The following is a 19,377-nucleotide window of genomic DNA, read 5'->3' on the forward strand; positions in this document are numbered from 1 at the left end:
CTCTCTCTTATCTTTGTAGCTGCCACTGATGTTTCCCTTCTATGTGGTCCTTACAGGACAAAATACCTAAGTGTGCTTTTGCTTTCCATTTTAAAAAAAAACTCATTCTATCATAAGTACTCAGCTAACACCAAAAAAGTGAATAAATTTAGTAGAATTGTTTATATACAAGACACGGTATTAGTGATGTTTAATGTTTCTTAACATTATGTAGAATTTCTATGTTCCTCAACTTTCTGGGTGAGTTTTCCTAGTGATGTTACTAATTTGTATGGAACACTTACATAGTTTGTCCTTTCCTATTTTACTTTTGCTATCGGTGAATAGCATGGCAAAAATCTGTGTTTTTATTAATATTGTTCGTACCTCAATTTATCTGCTTGGTATCATTCTGTCTGATTTATATGGAGTTAACTCAAAAGGGTCTGTAAGGGTCTGTAAAATCTGAAAATGGTCAGAGATTAGACATCCCTGGATTATACCACTTGAAGAGGGGTAAAGGAATAATAATTGGGCCATTGATTGGGAGAGTGCTAAATCCAGGCAATACAGATGCTTTGCCAAGGCTTAGGAGCTACAGTTCCAAGGACATGAATTAGTTTACATGTTTCAAATATTATATTTATGGCACCTCTTTTTATCATTTATCACCTGTATTTTGATATTTTTGCTCTCTGATCATTTGTCTATAACAATCACTCTTTACCTGGTATAAATTAGGTAAAACATAAGTCTGACTTACATCTTTAATTTACTTCTACTGGGTCAGAAGGTCCAGCACAAATTAATCTTTTCTATAGCTACACAGCTCATATGGTGTAGTGCTATGACAAATTAATGTCCAACAGGAGACCATCCTTTCAGACAGGGCTTTGGGATATCTTTGCTTGTGGTCTTCCTAGTGTTTTGTGTGTGCCCTAGAATGTGAGGGAAAGAAATTAGCCTGTAATTTTAGTTATCGTGTGACACATGAATATTTCCTCCTAAGTTAACATTGATGATACGGTACAGGTTGAACCTCTCTACTATAGCACTTTTGAGACCTCATCGTTGCCAAACCAGAGAATTTGCCAAATCACAGAGGTCAATATTGTTTAGCAGCATTACCAACACTTCCAGGGCTTGCTTACTTGGTTCTTAGAAGACATTTAGGGGTAAATTAGAGCTAAATAACAGAACAGAACACTAAGACCCAGGACTGGTGGCTGTAAACAAATTTTATGGGATTACAGGCAGTCCCCGGGTTACGTACAAGATAGGGACTGTAGGTTTGTTCTTAAGTTGAATTTGTATGTAAGTCGGAACTGGTACATATTGTACCCCAGGTGTCCCCGATTTCAGCCGCTGCTGAAACTGACCAGCGGCTGACAATAGGAAGCCCGAGGCAGAGCTGCTTTGCCCCGGGCTTCCTGGAATCAGCCGCTGATCAGTTTCAGCAGCAGCTGACTTGGGGACACCTGGGGTAGAGCAGCTGGGGTGCTGCCAGGTTGGTTCCCGCAGCGCCGAGGTGCAGCGCTGCGGGGACCAACCCGGCAGAACCCCAGCTGCTCTGTCCCAGGCATCCAGATTCAGCCGCTGTTGAAACTGACTAGCAGCGGCTGAATCGGACATGCCTGGGGCAGAGCGGCTGGAGTGCTGCTGGGTTGGTCCAGTAGCGCCACACCTCGGTGCTGTGGGACCAACCCAGCAGCCCCCTAGCTGCTCTACCCCAGGCATCCTGATTCAGCCACTGCTGAAACTGACCAGCGGCGAGAAAAGCCTGGTCTGCTGGGGGGGGAGCGCACTAGCTGCGCCCGCCCTCCCCCCAGCAGACCAGGCTTTTCTCGCCACGGAGGATGGGGGCGGCGGGACCGCAGTGCATCTCAGCGGTCCTGCCGTCCGCGTCCTCCGCGGCTTTGCTCCGCGTCTCCCTGGTCTGCTGGGGGTCCCCCCCAGCAGACCAGGGAGACACGGAGTGGCTTTTCTCACCGCGGAGGACGCGAGCGGCGGAAGCGCCGCGGCGCGTCTCGGCGGTCTGCTGGGGGGGGGGCGCAGCTAGTTCGGGGTTCCCTCACCCCGTTCTTAAGTAGGGATCCGACACGTAACCCAGGGACTTCCTGTACAGGAAACTTAGCCACACCCTTGATAAGTGGACATCTGGCTAACTAAAAGTCATGCCTGACCACAGAGGGTGCTGGACCAGAGAGTGCTGGACTAGAAAGGTTCAATCTGCATTAGTTACACACAAGGCAAACTAAAATGCATTGTAATTAGGAGGTTTACATTCAAATGTAACTGAGCAATTCAACTAAGCATGAAAACATGTGTGAAGAAAGCATATTCTTTGTTTTGTTTTTTATTAGTTATTCTTTGTACTTCGGAAAATCAGGATTCTGGACATGAAGTTACATGCCCTCTTGGATATTTCCCTTGTGGCAATATAACAAAGTGTTTGCCTCAACTACTTCACTGTAATGGTGTGGATGACTGTGGTAACCAGGCCGATGAAGACAACTGCGGTAAGCTAATAAAACCTTCTTTTGTTCCTTTCTAGTACATATACCATGAAGGCAACTTTTCAGTGAAACTTAAATACTGTGGAGGCTAAATAAATAGTCAAAGTTAATGGAATCGTAGAAAAATTAAATATACTGTAGATGAGAACAACATAGATATTCGCTTAAAATAAATACAGTGAGGGCATCGTTCATTTGCTAGGAAAAGAGCAAATCTTTGTCTATCTTGATGTATATGCCAGTTTAATCTTCTGATGTGAGCTTTTGATACAAAAAAGTAAAGATAATTATGAAATAGCTACGATAAGACCACAAGATTTATAGTAAAGCTCAAGTACCTTACATACAGTTTAGTCCTACACTACAGACTTTTAGTATAAACATCCAGAGGAAAGCGCACACACTCTCACACAACATACACAATACATAGCATAAATTACACTGCAAGCAAGAAAGCCATGCTGACAAAGAGTGGACATGTTCACTTCCTGAAATAACATTACACTTAATCACTGAAAAGCATAATTTTACTTCATTTTGACAGCACTGGGCATAGTTCTGGGAAAGGACTACAGAACTGAAGGATTCATAAGATCCATTTGTTTTTTCTCAAATCTACTCAGAATTTGTGGTTCAACGCATATGACTGTAGAGACAAATCTGGAAGGTCCTCTGGTAATGCATATAGAAACTGTGGGCCAAACTGCTTTATTCACATACTGAAGCTATTATAATTCAGGAAAGCTTACCAGGAACATATAGTGTCAGCTCAGATATTGTGTGATAGAGACTCAGAATGCAAAAGCATTGTGGTAATTCATGCAAATTGCCTCTCCCGCCTCTGCATAATCTTCAATTTCATTCTCAGTAGGACCCTATGGAGGCTACTGTTTTCCTGGGGTTATAGCAAATGGAACATCCTGCGGGTGTTTAGGATGCCTAAGGTGGCTGAGGTTCCCTGAGTTCAATGTAAGACTGTCAACTGTGTGATCAGCTGGGTTGCTTTGCCCCTGAACTGATTTTCCTGGATGTGTATTCCTTTAGGTCCTGTCCCTAAGAGCCAGAAACAATGCTTCAAGGCAGAGTCATTTGGCCCCATCAGTGTCTGGCTAACTTTCACTCAGTCAGCCGGGAGCATCCTCTCCCCTGTGCATGAATGCCAACCTCCCCAAATGTTATTCTCTTGCATCTCCCACTACTGCGCATGGCAGGCAGGGGTGAAGTCACAGGGCCTAATACTGATCTTGAACATGCTGATGTAAATCAGGATGAAATCTAGTAAAGTCAATGAAGTTGTATCACTGTTAAACTGGGCTAACTGAGGTTATCGTTTGGATCACAGATTTGCCTTTGAGAGTAGTTGGCAGTGCTATGAAGTTGCTACTGAGGGAGGGTAGCATGTCAGCAGGATTCTACTGGTGCTCCTTAGTCATAGAGCCTAATTCTGCCATGGAGCTATGGCTGGGACACATGGTCATTATGTGGCTTGGGAAGAAAAGAAAAGGAGCAGGAACAATTAGATCAATTCTTATTCCCAGTGATGGTGTAGAATAGTTTTTTCAGTATATTTTGAATGCTTTGGGAGAGGTTCAGTGTTTCTTGCCTTAAATATCATTTCATGCTGCCTGACCTTATTGGTGATTATACATGCTGTACGTAGTTATTAATGAGTACCATTCGTAAGTGAATAAATGTTGATTAGAAATGGAGTGAGAAAGCAATTGATTCAGTCAGATCTTTGACCTGAAACTCAAACTATACTCTTATTAAAGCCTGCAAAAGTTCAGATGACTGTTTCACTTTTTCATTTTTCCCCTCCTTTCGTCTGGAAAAAGGTGTTCCTGTGATATTTTCTGATGGACTTGAACAAAATCCTGGAACACTCACAAAAACACCATCCCAGTTTTAGAGACCCAAAAAGTTTAGATAATTCTGGTAAGTTTTCAGTCAGTATTAACCAGACAAAATCACTGAACCTTTGTAAGTGCACCTATCGTTTATCTGTTAAGGCTCTGGAGTGAAATACTCTGGCAATGAGTGACTGAAGAGGTGCATTTTTTTTGGTCTAGTTAATGTCACTTTGCAGAATGTTAATGTGAATAATAAGGTTGGAGTATTCAAACATAGCAATTTAATAAACATTTTTGGTCTTGCTGCAAGGACTAGGCCACCATTAAAAGTGTGAATTCTCCATTCTTTATTTCTTTAATACAAATTAGCTTACTTTCTTGAAGGTATGCTTTAGTCCAACACAATTTATTGGGCTCAATACAAAGGTAATTGGATGAGGTCAGACTAGATGATTTCTGGCCTTAAAGTCTGTGAGTCTGACACAAACACTAAATTAATATTTTTAGTGTATATGAGAGACTGAGGTATCTCTTTTGGAAATATTTGTGTTCTTTCCCCTAATGTGAATTCATGCAGTTAACAAGTGGGGTGTGATGGAGTATTTGGCCACAAATCACTGTTCAAAAAACAGGCTCTTCTCAGTACAGTGGATAGCATGGCATCAAAATCTGAACATCTGCACTGAAATTTTATTCACAATTGAAAATAAATTTGATCTCACCATAGTCGACACACCTTTGCAGCATTTTATATGATGGAAACCTTCTGCTTAAGTGAGACTCCAGGATTAGAATAATAAGGGTGTTAGAGTCAGGTCCAGGGTATTAGGTGTTTACCCCACACAGACTCTGAAAATATTTGTGTGGGTCACTACTTAGCTATGCGGCCTGACTGAAATTAGAGAGTAGGCCAGGCTTAAACAAAGGTGAGTCCCAGCTAGGAGAGAAAGTAAGTGGTAAATTTAAACAGAGGGGCTGTGTCTAGACTGGCCAGTTTTTCCGGAAAATCAGCCGTTTTTCTGGAAAAGCTTGCCAGCTGTCTACACTGGCCGCTTGAATTTCCGCAAAAACACTGACGATCTCATGTAAGATTGTCAGTGTTTTTGCGGAAATACTGTGCTGCTCCCGTTCGGGCAAAAGTCCTTTTGCGCAAATCTTTTGCGCAAAAGGGCCAGCCAGTGTAGACAGCCCAGATATGTTTTCCGCAAAAAAAGCCCCGATCACGAAAATGGCGATCGGGGCTTTTTTGCGGAAAAGCGCGTCTAGATTGGCATGGACGCTTTTCCGCAAAAAGTGCTTTTGCGGAAAAGCGTCCGTGCCAATCTAGACGCTCTGTTCCGAAAATGCTTTTAACGGAAAACTTTTCCGTTAAAAGCATTTCCAGAAAATCATGCCAGTCTAGATGTAGCCAGGAAGTTTGGTGTAGAAGGGGCTACAGGGAAAGAGAATACAACTTTAGTTACTCCTAGTCTCTGTCATATCCGATAATATCAAGGAGAAAACTTGGAGGGAACCCACAGAGCAGGAGCCTGGCCCTCAGGGAAGAGTGGAAAAGAGAGCTGGTGAGTAGGACGCAGCCTACAAAGTGAGTAGCACTGAACAGACTTTGACTGCATGTAGTAAGGGTACAGAGTAGTGGTGGGCCAAGGTTCCACTACTAGCCACCGACAAAAGTGGCATTTCCTAGAAATTGGGTCTAGTGAGACTCGATAACCCAGAAGGGGAAACCACATACCAACCTAGCTGGAGGGCCAAGTCATGAAGAGGAAGCTTTAGCTCCTAGAAAGAAAGAGTGGCTGCAGAGTGAGAGAACAACAGGTTGAGGCATCGGACCTGGAAAACAACTAATTCCCAGAGCAGCCCAGACTAGATACCAGCTACAGTGAGTGAGAACCCCATTACACAATGCTATTAGTCTCTTATGTGCAGAAGGATGAAATTCAGTCAAATTTAAATAAATAGTCATTTCCAAAAGACTGAAAAATAGAAATATTCTTTGAACATATACTCTGGACTCTATCTTCCACTACATGGCCTGCAGACTTAAACATTAATGTGATATGAAAAATTCAGTTATGAGAACCAAAGCTAAAAAAAATGTATAACAGGGAGAAGGCAGATGGTGTGAGGAGATTTCACTATCAAACTGACTCAAGAATGACTGGTGTCCTGTAAGCAATCTCAGCAGAGAGGCCAAGGATTAAATGATTATCGAGCATAAACTTTTCTTTCACCCTTAGAGGTGTGACATTCAAAGCCAACACATATAGATGATGAAGTGTAGGGCAACTTGCTCTGCAGTCACCTGTGCAATATGTATTCTTTGGGTGGAAACAAATCCAGAGTTGTCAGCTTGGCACCCTCATGAACCTTAAATTCACTTTAAAACAATTAAAGAAACAGCAACATTTCCTGTTGGGTCAGAACAAAGGAATGTGGGGTACTTTTGTAGAAAAGTTGTTTTTCTGTTTCATCAAAACAAACTCCCACTAAACATGCCAAGACGGAGGACCAGCTGAGATGCACTCAACCGAAAATCTTTAATTGCAACACACAGCTACAGTTTGCAGCTGAAAAGCAACATTCCTTGTCAAAGCAAAGAAGATTAATCTTGTTTAAAGTTTAAGCATGGTTCTGATCAGATATTGACTGTCATTTTGGTAAGCCAAAATAGCAGCATGTAAGCTACTATGATATATAGGTAACTCTTGGGCAGGCTGTCTATAAAACACAAAAGGCAGAGAGGGTTGTCTTCAGAGACCTTGAGTAGCTGTGTGCTTTCATGCTTTCACAGCAGTTAGAGGCAGATGAATCAGAGGACCTATAAAACAGCATGAGAGCTTCAGGAAGCATGCATTTCTCAGGGATCAGAGATGGAAAAGGTTGTCATAATATGTCCTTTAGTATTAATTCTGTGACCAGGCCAGTAAATTTAGGATCAAAATCTTGAATCGCTCTAATTATCATTCATGTCTAATGAATAGCACCATATATTCAAGGAAGAGGGTTACTAAACCTAAAACTGGTCTACCCACACTATAAGGTTTTGATAAGCCAGGGGGCTCACTTTCCATACAAACATATCCACTGATCAGTAACCATGTCATGATAGGATTAGCAATAAAAAGCCTGTCCAGGATGTAGCCAGAATGACAAAATGATAATATAAGTCTGGCACTCTGGGTATCTGACCAATCTGGACAAGGGTGTTTGCTGGACCATGGGAAGTTTGGGAGTGGGGCACCAGCCTCCCTGCTGGGCTCCTTTTTCCAGCCTCCCAGCCACACAAGCTACAGCAGCCCTGCTGGAGCTCCCAGTGCTACGAGCAGGATTTGATGGTGTTGTGGGACTTTGACTATCCAGACATATGTTGGAAACCTAACACAGCGGGGCACAGACTATCCAGTAAGTTTTTGGGCTGCATTGGAGACTATTTTTTTATTTCAGAAGGCTGAGAAGGCCCCGGGGGGGAAGCTGTTCTACAAATATATTAGAAGCAGGAGGAAGACCAAGGACAGTGTAGGCCCATTGCTCAGTGAAGAGGGAGAAACAATAACAGGAAATTTGGAAATGGTAGTGGTGCTTCATGACTTTTTTATTTCGGTTTTCATCAAGAAATGTGATGGAGACAGCATGCCTAAAATAGTGAATGCTAGTGGAAATGGGCTAGGGTTAGAAGTTAAAACAAAAAAAAACAAGTTAAAAATTACTTAGAAAAGTTAGATGTCTTCAAGTCACCAGGGCCTGATGAAATGCGTCCTAGAACACTCAAGGAACTGATAGAGGAGGTATTCAAGCCTTTAGCTATCATCTTTGAAAAGTCATGGAAGTTGGGAGAGATTCCAGAAGACTAGAAAAGGGCAAATATAGTACCCATCTATGAAAAGGGAAATAAGAACAACTTCAAGTATATAAAAGGATCTTACAAGGAAAAGGGAGAAAAATTGTTCTTCTTGGTCTCTGATGATAGGACAAGAAGCAACCGGATTTAAATTGCAGCAATGGAGGCTTAGGTTGGACACCAGGAAAAACTTTCTTTTAGGGTGGTTAAACACTGGGGCTATGTCTACATGGGAGAGCTTTTCCAGGATACCTCTGGTATCCTGGAAAAGCTCTGCCGTGTCCAAGGAACACTTCCGCTTTTTTGGAACAGTTTCTGAAAAAGCAGACGTGCTCTTTTGGCATCCCTGTATTCTTCATTGTATGAGGAATAAGGGATGTTCTGAAAGAGGAGGTTTTTCTGAAATTTGGCCTCGTGTAGATGGGCCAAATTTCGGAAAAGCCTCTTCTGCGAAAAAAAGCGGAAAAAGATATGCAAATTTGCAATTAGCGTATCTTTTTCTAAAAAAACCTGCACTTTAGACATAGCTAGGAATAAATTGCCTGTGGGGGTTGTGGAATCTCCATCACTGGAAATATTTAAGAACAGAAATCTATCAGGGATGATGGTGCTCAGTCCTGCTGTGAGGACAGGGGACTGGACTTGATGACCTCTCAAAGTTCCTTCCAGTTCTAGCATTATATGATTCTATCATTTAACCTCACTAGAGCACTTGGCATCCCCAGCAGCCTTACAGCAACCCTGCCATCCCCCTGGAGCTCCTGGTGGCCTCCCTCTTGAGCTGTGAGCTCCACTATCCCACGAACTCCACCCCCTCCATCCATCTTCCAACCAGCTCTGGGCTCTGGTGCCTTGCTGGCCCCGCCGGCTGGCTCCTCTCTGAGCTGCTGGCAACCTTGGCCACTGTGGCTATCTAGTCGTACAACATTCATGGTCCTACAGGACCACTGATGTTACTGGACCAAAGAGTCCCAACTGTACTGGTTCCTGTGTTTCATAGGGTTAATGTTTTCTTGCTCTTCTGTTTCTATTTTTTTTTTTTTTTTTTTTTTTTTTTTTGTAACTTCTGGCCTGTAATCATGCTTGCATTGGAACGAGAATAAGTTCAACTTAGTCATAAATGACTAAGGAGTAAAGGGGGAAAGAGGTAAGCAGTGAGGTGGTAAAGTTTGTGGATGATACTAAACTATTTAAGATAGTCAAGACAAAAGCAGACTGTGAAGAACTTCAAAAAGATCTCACCAAACTGAGTGACTGGGCAACAAAATGGCAAATGAAATTTAATGTGGATAAGTGTAAAGTAATGCATGTTGGAAAAAATAACCTCAACGATACGTATAGGATGATGGGGGCTAATTTGGCTACAACAAATCAGGAAAGAGATCTTGGAGTTATCATGGATAGTTCTTGGAAAACTTCCACACAGTGTGCAGTGGCAGTCAAAAAGGCAAATAGAATGTTAGAAATTATTAAGAAAGGGATAGAAAATAAGATACAGAATATCTTACTGCCCCTGTATAAAACTATGGTGCAGTCATATCTTGAATACTGTGTACAGATGTGGTCTCCTCACCTCAAAAAGATATTTTGGCCTTAGAAAGGGTTCAGAAAAGGGCAACTAAAATAATTAGGGGTTTGGAACGGGTCCCATATGAAGAGAGGCTAAAGCAACTGGGACTTTTCAGTTTAGAAACTGAGGCGTACAGATAGTTTGGACTAGGCTTCCTATTCCAAACTATCTAGTTCGTGCCGCGTGTAGCCACGGGCACGGAGTCCGCAGTAGCGGACATTTAAAAATGGCGGCGCCCGGCAACATGCAAATGAAGCCCAGGAAATTCAAATCCCAGGATTCATTTGCAAGTTCGTATGACTACATTAACCACCCTAGTTCGAACTAGGGTGGTAGTGTAGACATACCCTTACTCTCTAAGCAGGTTTTTCAAGAGCTGCAAACAAAGCATGTGACTGAGGGTTCTTCTTTTTGTCCCATTGCCTAGAAGTTAACATTCTATTTTCTATGCATAAACAAGTAATCCAGTTTACACTGATTAACATAAGGCAACTCCTAGTCATATATATTATAATAGATAAACTGAAGCCATTATATATAATAATGTAAATTTCATGCAGTGTCTCACATCTTTGATCTTAAGGTTGACTGAACACAGACACATAATATAAAGGCAATTAAGATATAAGAGAACTAGCATCTACAAGCTAGTTAGGTTACATTGTTAAATCTCTAACACAATACAGGTACTGCACATAGACAAACACATTTACTGCCTGTCCATTGATTTCTGTTACTATAAGTTAATGGATTAGTGGTTGCTGGTCTAGTTCATTTCTTTGATATTCCTATACAAATCAGTAGTCCTGATACAATTGTAATGCCTCTTGTTAAAAGCTATGAGTCCTACAGAGGTTGTCTCATCTGCCAGTGTCACAATGACAGAGGTGATAAGTTCCATATCCCCCTTATTAGTCCGCTGAGCCACACATCCCTACCTCCCCAGTAATAACTATTTTTAAAAATCTTGTATAAAATGATTGAAAACAGAAGGTATAATACAAGGCTGCATATGAAGAATTTATAGATGAATCAGCTAAAGGTTACCAGTTACACAAGCTCAGTTTAGGTTATAAAACTATATTCAGATATAGTATTAAACTGGAATAAACCTCTTTGATTTTTCGGGAATAATGGCTTTGTCTATATGATCTCAGTGTCTCAGATTTCTGACTTTTTCTGAAGGATATGAATAGAAGCTTGAAAGATGTAAATGGATCTGACTATAAACATTTAACAGCTGTTTTCTTATGTGACATGCTTGGTTGCTATGGTTGAGGATATCTGGTGAGAAAGGAGAAAAGCACACAAACAGAAACATTTTCAAGCAAACTTTTTCAGTCAAAAATATCATTCCATTGATATTGAAACATTTCATGGAGGTAATGGGGGTTTTTTTTGTTTTTGATTCAATGTGTTCTAAAGTTCAGAGTGGACTCCCTGATCAATTCCAGAGAGAAAGATGAATTGAAAACCTGACATTTTCCTTTTAAAGACAGACACTTTATCAAAATTCTGTTTCTCAACAGCTTCCAAAGGTATTATTTTTCTTGTTGCAATGTGGAACAAGAGCAAACTTGAAAAATCTCAAAAGTTTTTGTAAAAAGAATCAAAGGTCCCCAGCCAGCTATACAAAAGCTCTTCTTCATTATATTGGAACATTATGAGCCTCTTCCAGTTACTTTCATATCCTCTTTTATGGGAGAATTATGCCAATTATTTTTTTAAAAAATACGTGATCACATGTTAGTTATCCAAATAAAGCATAAATGCTGACTTCTGCTGTATATTGCACAGATAGGTGTAATGGAGGATTTTGCATGGAAAATCTCCTGAGCAAAGACTGTGAAAGGCACAGGACTATGTAGCACTGAAAGGCACAGTTTGCACACATGGGGCTATGACCACCAAACATTTTTCATCTGACTTCTTTCAGGAATTGAACATAGGTCTTACTGGGTCAAGCGGTGCATTAAGCCACTTGTGCTCATAGGGAACAGTCCCAGCAGTCTGTTTAGCACTGTGTGAATTAAATAAAGCAATAAGGTAACCATCGCTCTCTTTTTAACAGTCTTTTGTGTGGAGCGGGTTCAATTAGACCTAATTCTAACAGTAACAGATTCAGTGCTATGCTCCCAGTTTGGAACAGCTTCAAGGACGAAATCCTTCAGTGTGCCAGACCAGCTAGAGGTGTGACTGTTGCTCCTGGGTAAGCCAAGCAGCTTCACACCCTCCTTAGGCTGGACCTCTGGGCCTTCAGGATTCCTGCTTCACACCATGAGCCCCGTTCAGTGAGTCCAACTGAGGTAGTCTCCTGATTAGACTTGTACACTCTTCAGTGATTAATAACCCTCACCAAGCATTTGCAGTGACACTCAAAGGCTGTGTCTACACTGGGCCACTTATTCCGGAAAAGCAGTTTCTTCTGCTTTTCCGGAATAAGCTGCGAGCTGTCTACACTGGCCCCTTGAATTTCCGGAAAAGCAGTGACGATTTACTGTACAAAATCAGCCGCTTTTCCGGAAAAGTTACGCTGCTCCCGCTCGGGCAAAAGTCCTTTTTCCAGAAAAGCTTTTCCGGAAAAGGGCCAGTGTAGACAGCTTTTCCGGAAAAGCAGAAGAAACGGAAAAAAGCAGTTTGGACGGCGCGAGACCCCGTAGGAGTCCTGGACTTCTTGGTAACCCGAGCTCTTAAAGAGCTCGGACGCAGCTGGGCGCACGTGGCAGGAGCGTGCCTCAGACCTGCGGCCTGAGCTCTGCCACGTGCCTCTGTGCTGCCCAGCAGCCACCTCGCAGCCCAGCATGGCAGCTCCGGGTGGTGAGCCACCTGCACCCCCAGCTCAGGCCGCAAACGGTGGGCCCCATCCTGGACCCCCAGGGAGCTGGAGACCCTCCTAGACCTCTGGCAGGAGGAGGAGGGTCTCCATGACCTGCATTCCAGGCGCCGGAATGTAGACATATACACCAGGCTGGTCAACAACCTGGCGCAGCAGGGACACCCCAGCCGCAATTGTGAGCAGGTCCGCTCAAAAGTCAAAGAGCTGCGACTGGGGTACGTCCAGGCCAGCAAGGGCAGGGGGGCAGGACCAGACGCCTGCCCGTACTTCGAGCGCATGAACACTTTTCTGGGCCAGCCAGCCCCGCAAGGTCTGCCAGTGCCGGTGGACACGTGCCAGCGCCCCCCCATCATTCGGCCCACCACTGGGGGAAAGGAGGCCAGCGTTGACACCACCCAGGAGGCCCCCTCCAGCAGCTCCTCCGAGGCCAAGGCCGGGGAGGAACCCACTGGTGAGTCTTTGCAGTTTGCACTCCCAAAGGGCGGGAGGCGGAGGGTGAGGGGGCGGGGAGCCAGGTGCCCGGAGGGAGGAGGGGGAGAGCATGTCACTCAAGCCACGTGAGCTGCACTCTGCGTAGCATTAGGCAGCAAGCAACACGTGCAACCACGTGGAGCCTGGTGACCGAGCAGCACGTGGCAGCTGCAGGGCACGCCTGGGACCGTGCTGCTCATACACATTCAGCGGGACCAGGGGGAAGGGTGGATGCCGGCTGGAACCAGCCAGGGCCCCAGGGGCTCGGCCCCAGGGACTCAGCCCAGAGCCCGTACCTCCACTAAGGGTACAGCACAGAGAACGGCACACTGTCCCATGCCTGGCTGTGAGGCACAGCCAGCTGCTGTTGGGTATGCTGCAGCGTCACGGTCCTGTGACCGTGGACCCCACCAAGCCCCTCGCCTGCTCCCAGAGCCTTGGCTGGCTCTCTGAAGGGAGTCCCCACTGTGGCCACACATGTCCCTGGGCTACCGGCCTTGCGGGAGGGATAGTAGGAGGGACAAGGGCCCCTAAGTTTTGCTGCAAGGATGGGACACCCCCACCCCCCACCCAGTCACTCTTCTGGTTCCGTCCAAGAGATATCCCACGCGAGGGGATCTGAGAGCCCATTGATATTGAGATCTGAGGCACTGAGTGGGGATGCATCTCACTCCCTGTCAAACACCAGTGATTAGCCCAAACCTTTTCACAGTCTCCACTGACAGGGAGTTCCACAGGTGAACGCAACACAAGCACCCTCCCGCCCTCCACGGGGCCAGGATACAGACCGGTGCTTACAATACTGGAGGGAGGACCCTACTCCAGGGGCGGTCCTCCTTGCTAACATACACACAGGGGCAGGAGGGGAAGAGAGTGGGCCCAAGCCACACAACTGTGGGGTCACCTGGGCTCAGGGGTGGAGGGCACGAGGTGTGGGGACAGCAGACGGCCTGCCTGACTAACCCATCCTTTCTTCTCTTCCCTGCAGCGGGACCCAGCACCAGACCCTCCACTGCAGCAGCAGTGGCACCCCCAGCTGGCCAACCCCGGAGGCGCAGGCTGCGTCAGAGGGACCAGCTTCTGCGCCGCCACATGACCGCCATGGAGGGAATCCAGGGCTCCATTGAAGAGCAGGGGGACCTGCAGTGGCGTCAGGAGGGCTGGGCTGCCTTCCTCACTGAGTGCAGAGGGATGTGCACCTCTATGGACATGCTCACGGCACATTTAGTGCACGCCATACACTATGGCATGGCCGGACCCCATGCCCCCACCATCCCTCCCGGAGCACAGCCCATGCCCCCTCCTACCCCTGCCCCTGCCCACCTCCCTGTGCAGGCTGCCCCGACGCGGTCTGCCCAGCGTGTGCAGGTCCCCCCCCCCGGAGGAGCGCTCACTGCGACAGGCGGCCCCTGCAACTGCCACTCTCCCTGTCCCAGTTGAAGGTCTCCCCTCCCCCCCCTTGTAAATAAAAAGTTGTCTATTTTTCAGTTCATTCTTGTGTTGGTTATTGTGTTACTCTAGTAACTGTAAGAAATGATTTGAGATGCCAATTAGCCACTTAAATTTAACAGGGTTACAAACTGTGGACAACAAATTCTTTACTCTATCACCGGGGGGGCCCTTTGTAAGTGGTCATTGGTTTGTGGCACATAAAGAAATACTGAGACTTTTCAGTAAAATGTAAACCACAAACTATATTTACATAGCTAACAAACAAGCAAGAATGGTTAAAAGATGCACACTACAGAGTATTAAACATAGTCTAGGCTCAGGGAGGACAACTGGGTAGTGTTGCTGGCCACCTCAATCCTTTGGTCCTTCCGGGCCTCAGGAGAGGAACAGCCAGGAGATCCCGAGACGGAAGACAACTGGAATCAGGCACGCTGACTTGAGCCTTCCGCACGAACCCTGAATCCTCTTGGCTGTTCTTCAGGACAAGCGATGGTGGCCTAAACCCTAGCCTAAACTAAAAAGAAAAACCCTACCTAAGCCCGATGCACCCGAAGAACAGTCACGATGACGGCCGATGCGCTTTGACCCGATGCTTTACAATTGGGGGGGAGGTAAGCAGAGGGGGTGGGGAAGGGTAGAGGATGGGAGGGAGTAGTCTGGGGAGACCCAGGCGACCCTACTACGGGGCTTGGGCAAACATGTCCACCAGGGCCTCTCTGATGCACACCACATCCTGGCGCACCTGGCGGATGGCAGCTGTGTCGGGCTGTTCCAAGGTCTGTACCTCGGCTGCCATCCATGCAGGGAGGAAGGCCTCTCCACTGCGCTCCACAATGTTGTGGAGCACGCAGCACGCGGCCAGTACCTCCGTTGCATTCTGCTCACCCATCTCGAGACGGGTGAGCAGACAACGGAAGCGGGCATTTAAACGTCCAAAGGCCAGCTCCACTGGGTTTCGGGCCCAGTTGAGGTGGTCGTTGAACCGGGCCTGGTTCTGGTCCGGCTGCCCCGTGTACAGCCGCATTAGCCAGGGCATCAGGGGGTAGGCCACGTCCCCGACGACGCAGATGGGCATAGGCACATCCCCGACGGTCAAGTCCTGCCGGGGGAAGTAGGCGCCCGCCTCCAACCTGCGAAAGAGTCCAGAGTTCCGGACGATGCGGGCATCGTGTGCCTGGCTGGGCCAGCCCCCGTAAATGTCCACGAAGCGGCCCCAGTGGTCCATGAGGGCCTGCAGAACAATGGAGCAGTACCCCTTCCGGTTCATGAAATGGCCCGCTCGATGCTCCGGGGCCCGGATGGGGATGTGGGTGGCGTCCAGGGTTCCCCCGCAGCTGGGGAACCCGAGGGCAGCGAAGCCGGCCATGGTATCATCCACGTCGCGCAGGCGGATGATTCGCGGGAGCAGGATGTCGTTGATGGCATGGACGACCTGCAGAAGGGTGCAGAGAAACACAAGGGAACACATCACATACGGCAGGGGTGAGTGTGTGCTCCCTTGGGCCCCCCCTTGATTCCCTCTGTCCTCACACACACACACACACACCCCTCAGGGCCCCCCTCGCCCCACGGCCACCCCCACCACCACCGGGCCTGTGCAAGGGAGGGACGGCCCAAACCCCTGGGCAACCCAGCCTGGAGTCTTGCTGTCCCTGGGCCTAGAGTGCAGCACCCTCCCCCCCATCCCACTCTCCCTGGGACTTACCTCCACGACGATCACTCCGACAGTTGATCTTCCCACCACGAACTGCTGTGCCACCGAGCAGTAGCTGTCCGGTGTGGCCAGCTTCCAGAGCGCAATGGCGACCCTCTTGTTCACGGGGATGGGTGCCCGCAGCCAGGTGGCGGCTCTCTGCAGCGCAGGGGTGAGCCAGGTGCACAGCTGCAGGAAGGTCCGCTTTCTCATCTGGAAATTCCTGATCCATTGCTGGTCGTCCCATAGTCCGAGGACCACCCGGTCCCACCAGTCGGTGCTGCTGTCCAAACTCCAGACGGGCCTCTCTACGGTGGGGTGCTGATGCGACATGGTTGCCAGGGCCTCCCTGGTGAGGGAGTCCAAGGCGATCTCTGACTCCTGGTACATGTACACCATGGCACCGGCCTCCAGCATGAGCAGCAGGCACTTGTACAGCAGGTACGTGGCCACCCATGGCTCCATAGCAGACAGAGCAGGGCAGAAAAAACAAAACGCAGGGAAAAGCAGTTGGGGGCCAAAGGGTGGTGTCCCCAAAACTCAGAGGGCAACCACCGACCCTGTGAAGGGTGTCAGTCCCTGGCAGAGGCCCCAAGGCACGGGAGCAGGAGACCAATGGCTGTCTCTGGCCCCGCCCCTGGAAAGGTCTGGTGGCCTTTGCCCTCTTCAAAATGGCTCCGGGATTCTACTTTTCCGGAAAAGCGTGCCGCCAGTGTAGATGCGCTTTTCCGGAAAAGCGCATCATTATAACAGTAACTCCGGGGCCAATGTAGACGCTCCTTTTCGAGAAAAAATTAAAAGAGAAAACTGTTCCGTTTTAAGCATTTCCGGAAAAAGGTGCCAGTGTAGACACAGCCAAACAGCGTAGTTAAAAAAAAATAGGTTTATTAGTTCACTGAAACATAGGAAGTTCTTTAGGTAGCACTTTTGAAGGTTAAAGCAGAGTCAGTTCTGATTAGCCATGAGCTCCACCTAGCTGTGGCGAATCTTTTCATTTAAGCTCTGTCGACCTCCTTGTTCAGACTGCAAGTGAGAATTCTGACTCCTTCCAGTGCCCAGTTCTTATCACCCCAATTCACACTTTCTTCCCAGTCCTTTGTGCTTCAGTTCCCGCTAAGCTGCACATCTACACAGCTTTCCAATAAGCTCCATGCAGGGACTCAGAGCTGCAGCAGGGAGAAATGCCTCTTCCCCAAGTCCCTAATCAGCCATGCCCAGTGAGGAGACGCCCGTTCCTGCTGGCTCTAGCATGGAGCTGCCACAGGCATGCACATCACCTCCACACTGATGCATATAACAAAATTCATTCTGCTCAGGGATGGAAAAAATTAGAGGGAATACTGTCAGGGAATATTGTTCAGCCCCTCTATGAAAAAATGGGAAATCCATATCTCTCTGGGTCAAGGCTAGGTATCAATGACTGGGTGATTGGATTTGCCATTGTCTTCTCAAATGCTCCAATAATTTGGGGACCATCTCTCACAACAACTAGGTGACACCTACACCTATCTGTCTGAGGGCTCGTCTAGACTACATTCCTCTGTCGAAAGAGAAATGTAAATGAGCCCTATCGAAAGTGCAAATGAAGCGCTGATTTAAATATCCCATGCTTCATTTGCATATTTGCATCCTATCGCTGTTTCGAAAAAGGGGTTTTTGAAAGTGAAACTGCAGTCTAGACGTGGTTCTTTTTAAAAAAAAAAAAAACACCTTTTCCAAAAGAACCCGTACTTCTCATTTTTTCAGGAGTACAGGTTCTTTCAAAAAAGCGTTTTTTGACTGCAGTTTGACTTCCGAAAAACCCTTTTTTGAAACAGCAATCAGACGTGAATATGCAAATGAAGCGTGGGATATTTAAATCCACGCTTCATTTGCACTTTTATCAGGCTCATTTACATTCTTCTTTTGACAGAGGAATGTAGTCTAGACGAGCCCTTAGTGTATGCTTAGAGCAAATGGTATTTTGTGGCTGCCATTGGGTAATAATACAGCATAAGGGAGGAAATTGAGGCACGTGCATCGGGTTCAAAAATCATTACAAAGAATCCCCCTTTATCGCACTCTGTCAAACTTATTTTTAAAGTGTCTATCATTTTGTCATCATTTATGTCTCTCTGGTTCATTGACTCTAGATATAAGAGCTTAGGTCAATCTCAGACTAATTCAGGGAAATAATTGTTTTACAGAGCAAAACAAAACATTTAAATTTGGGCTCCTTTACCAGTTTATAGTGTTGACTGTGCCAGTGTCAAATGGTCAACCCAATCTTGAAAGCCTCACATACTCACAGCTCTAACCAATTTGGATGGGAACTGTGAGTGTAAGCAGACTGTAAGAGTTGGCTCTTTTATATGTAAAACATAAAAACAAAAAAATAGCTGAGACTTTCCGGGAAATTGAGACTAGCAATTTTTTCTATGTATGTATCCCAAGCATATCAAATCAAAGCAACTTCTTGAAAAGTAATTTCTAAAATGTTTCATAAACCTACAGAAAAATGTTAAATTATAGACCTTCCAACAGCTATAACAACTACCACTGCAAAACAAAAATCTTCCACAGACAGCAATTTAGTGACAAAAGGGACACTTAAATTACTGAGTAAGTAGTAGAAGCAAAAATAGTAACACCAATATTTTGTAAAATCCATTATGAAATGATTGTCCAAGGAACACTTTAAGGTATACTTAATATTGGTGTTCAGAAATAAACCCTGAATGTTTTAAAAAAATTACCAATGTAGTTCTGCTATTTTTGAAGATCCATAAAGGCACAATGAGAATTTCAACTGCACACAAACCCTACTGCAGTTAATTATACAGTTATACAGAAGTTGCAGTTGGAAACAAATTTTCATGGTCAGGGTAATTGCATCTGTATCCATTCTGTGGTAAACTCCCAGAGTACCCAATCAGGTCTCAGCTCTCCAGCAGGCCAATCGCCTATCACTGGGCATAGACTCTTGCCCCACTCCTTTCTAACCTGCAGGTTTTAAGTCTGCCTAGTTCCCTGCTTTACACAGTGATATCCCCAGCAGGCCAGTCTGCTGAAAGGCCAGAGACTGTGCATTGCTTTTTCTTCAAGGGCAATGAACAGTGCATTGCCAGCAGTTACAAATTACTACATCCTGGCTCCTTTCCAAGCAAGCACATTTGTTCTTAAGGTAAAT

At 46.0% G+C, this 19,377-nt stretch overlaps 1 protein-coding gene across 3 annotated transcripts in view; it reads left to right on the plus strand.

The window, feature by feature from the left end:
* Nucleotides 1-19,377, plus strand: part of RXFP1 (relaxin family peptide receptor 1) — a 106,082-nt gene that overhangs the window by 25,703 nt on the left and 61,002 nt on the right. For 2 of the 3 annotated variants that reach the window (XM_006121866.3, XM_025184004.2), the window contains exon 2: nucleotides 2,343-2,498. In XM_006121866.3, coding sequence (XP_006121928.2) covers nucleotides 2,343-2,498 — 156 coding nt within the window. Of the gene's footprint in view, nucleotides 1-2,342; nucleotides 2,499-4,330; nucleotides 4,431-19,377 lie in introns of all 3 variants that reach the window. The other variant, XM_025184006.2, reaches the window with a different exon arrangement.

The sequence above is a fragment of the Pelodiscus sinensis genome, chromosome 5 (genome assembly GCF_049634645.1).
Source record: "Pelodiscus sinensis isolate JC-2024 chromosome 5, ASM4963464v1, whole genome shotgun sequence".
Classification (NCBI taxonomy): Eukaryota; Metazoa; Chordata; order Testudines; family Trionychidae; genus Pelodiscus; species Pelodiscus sinensis.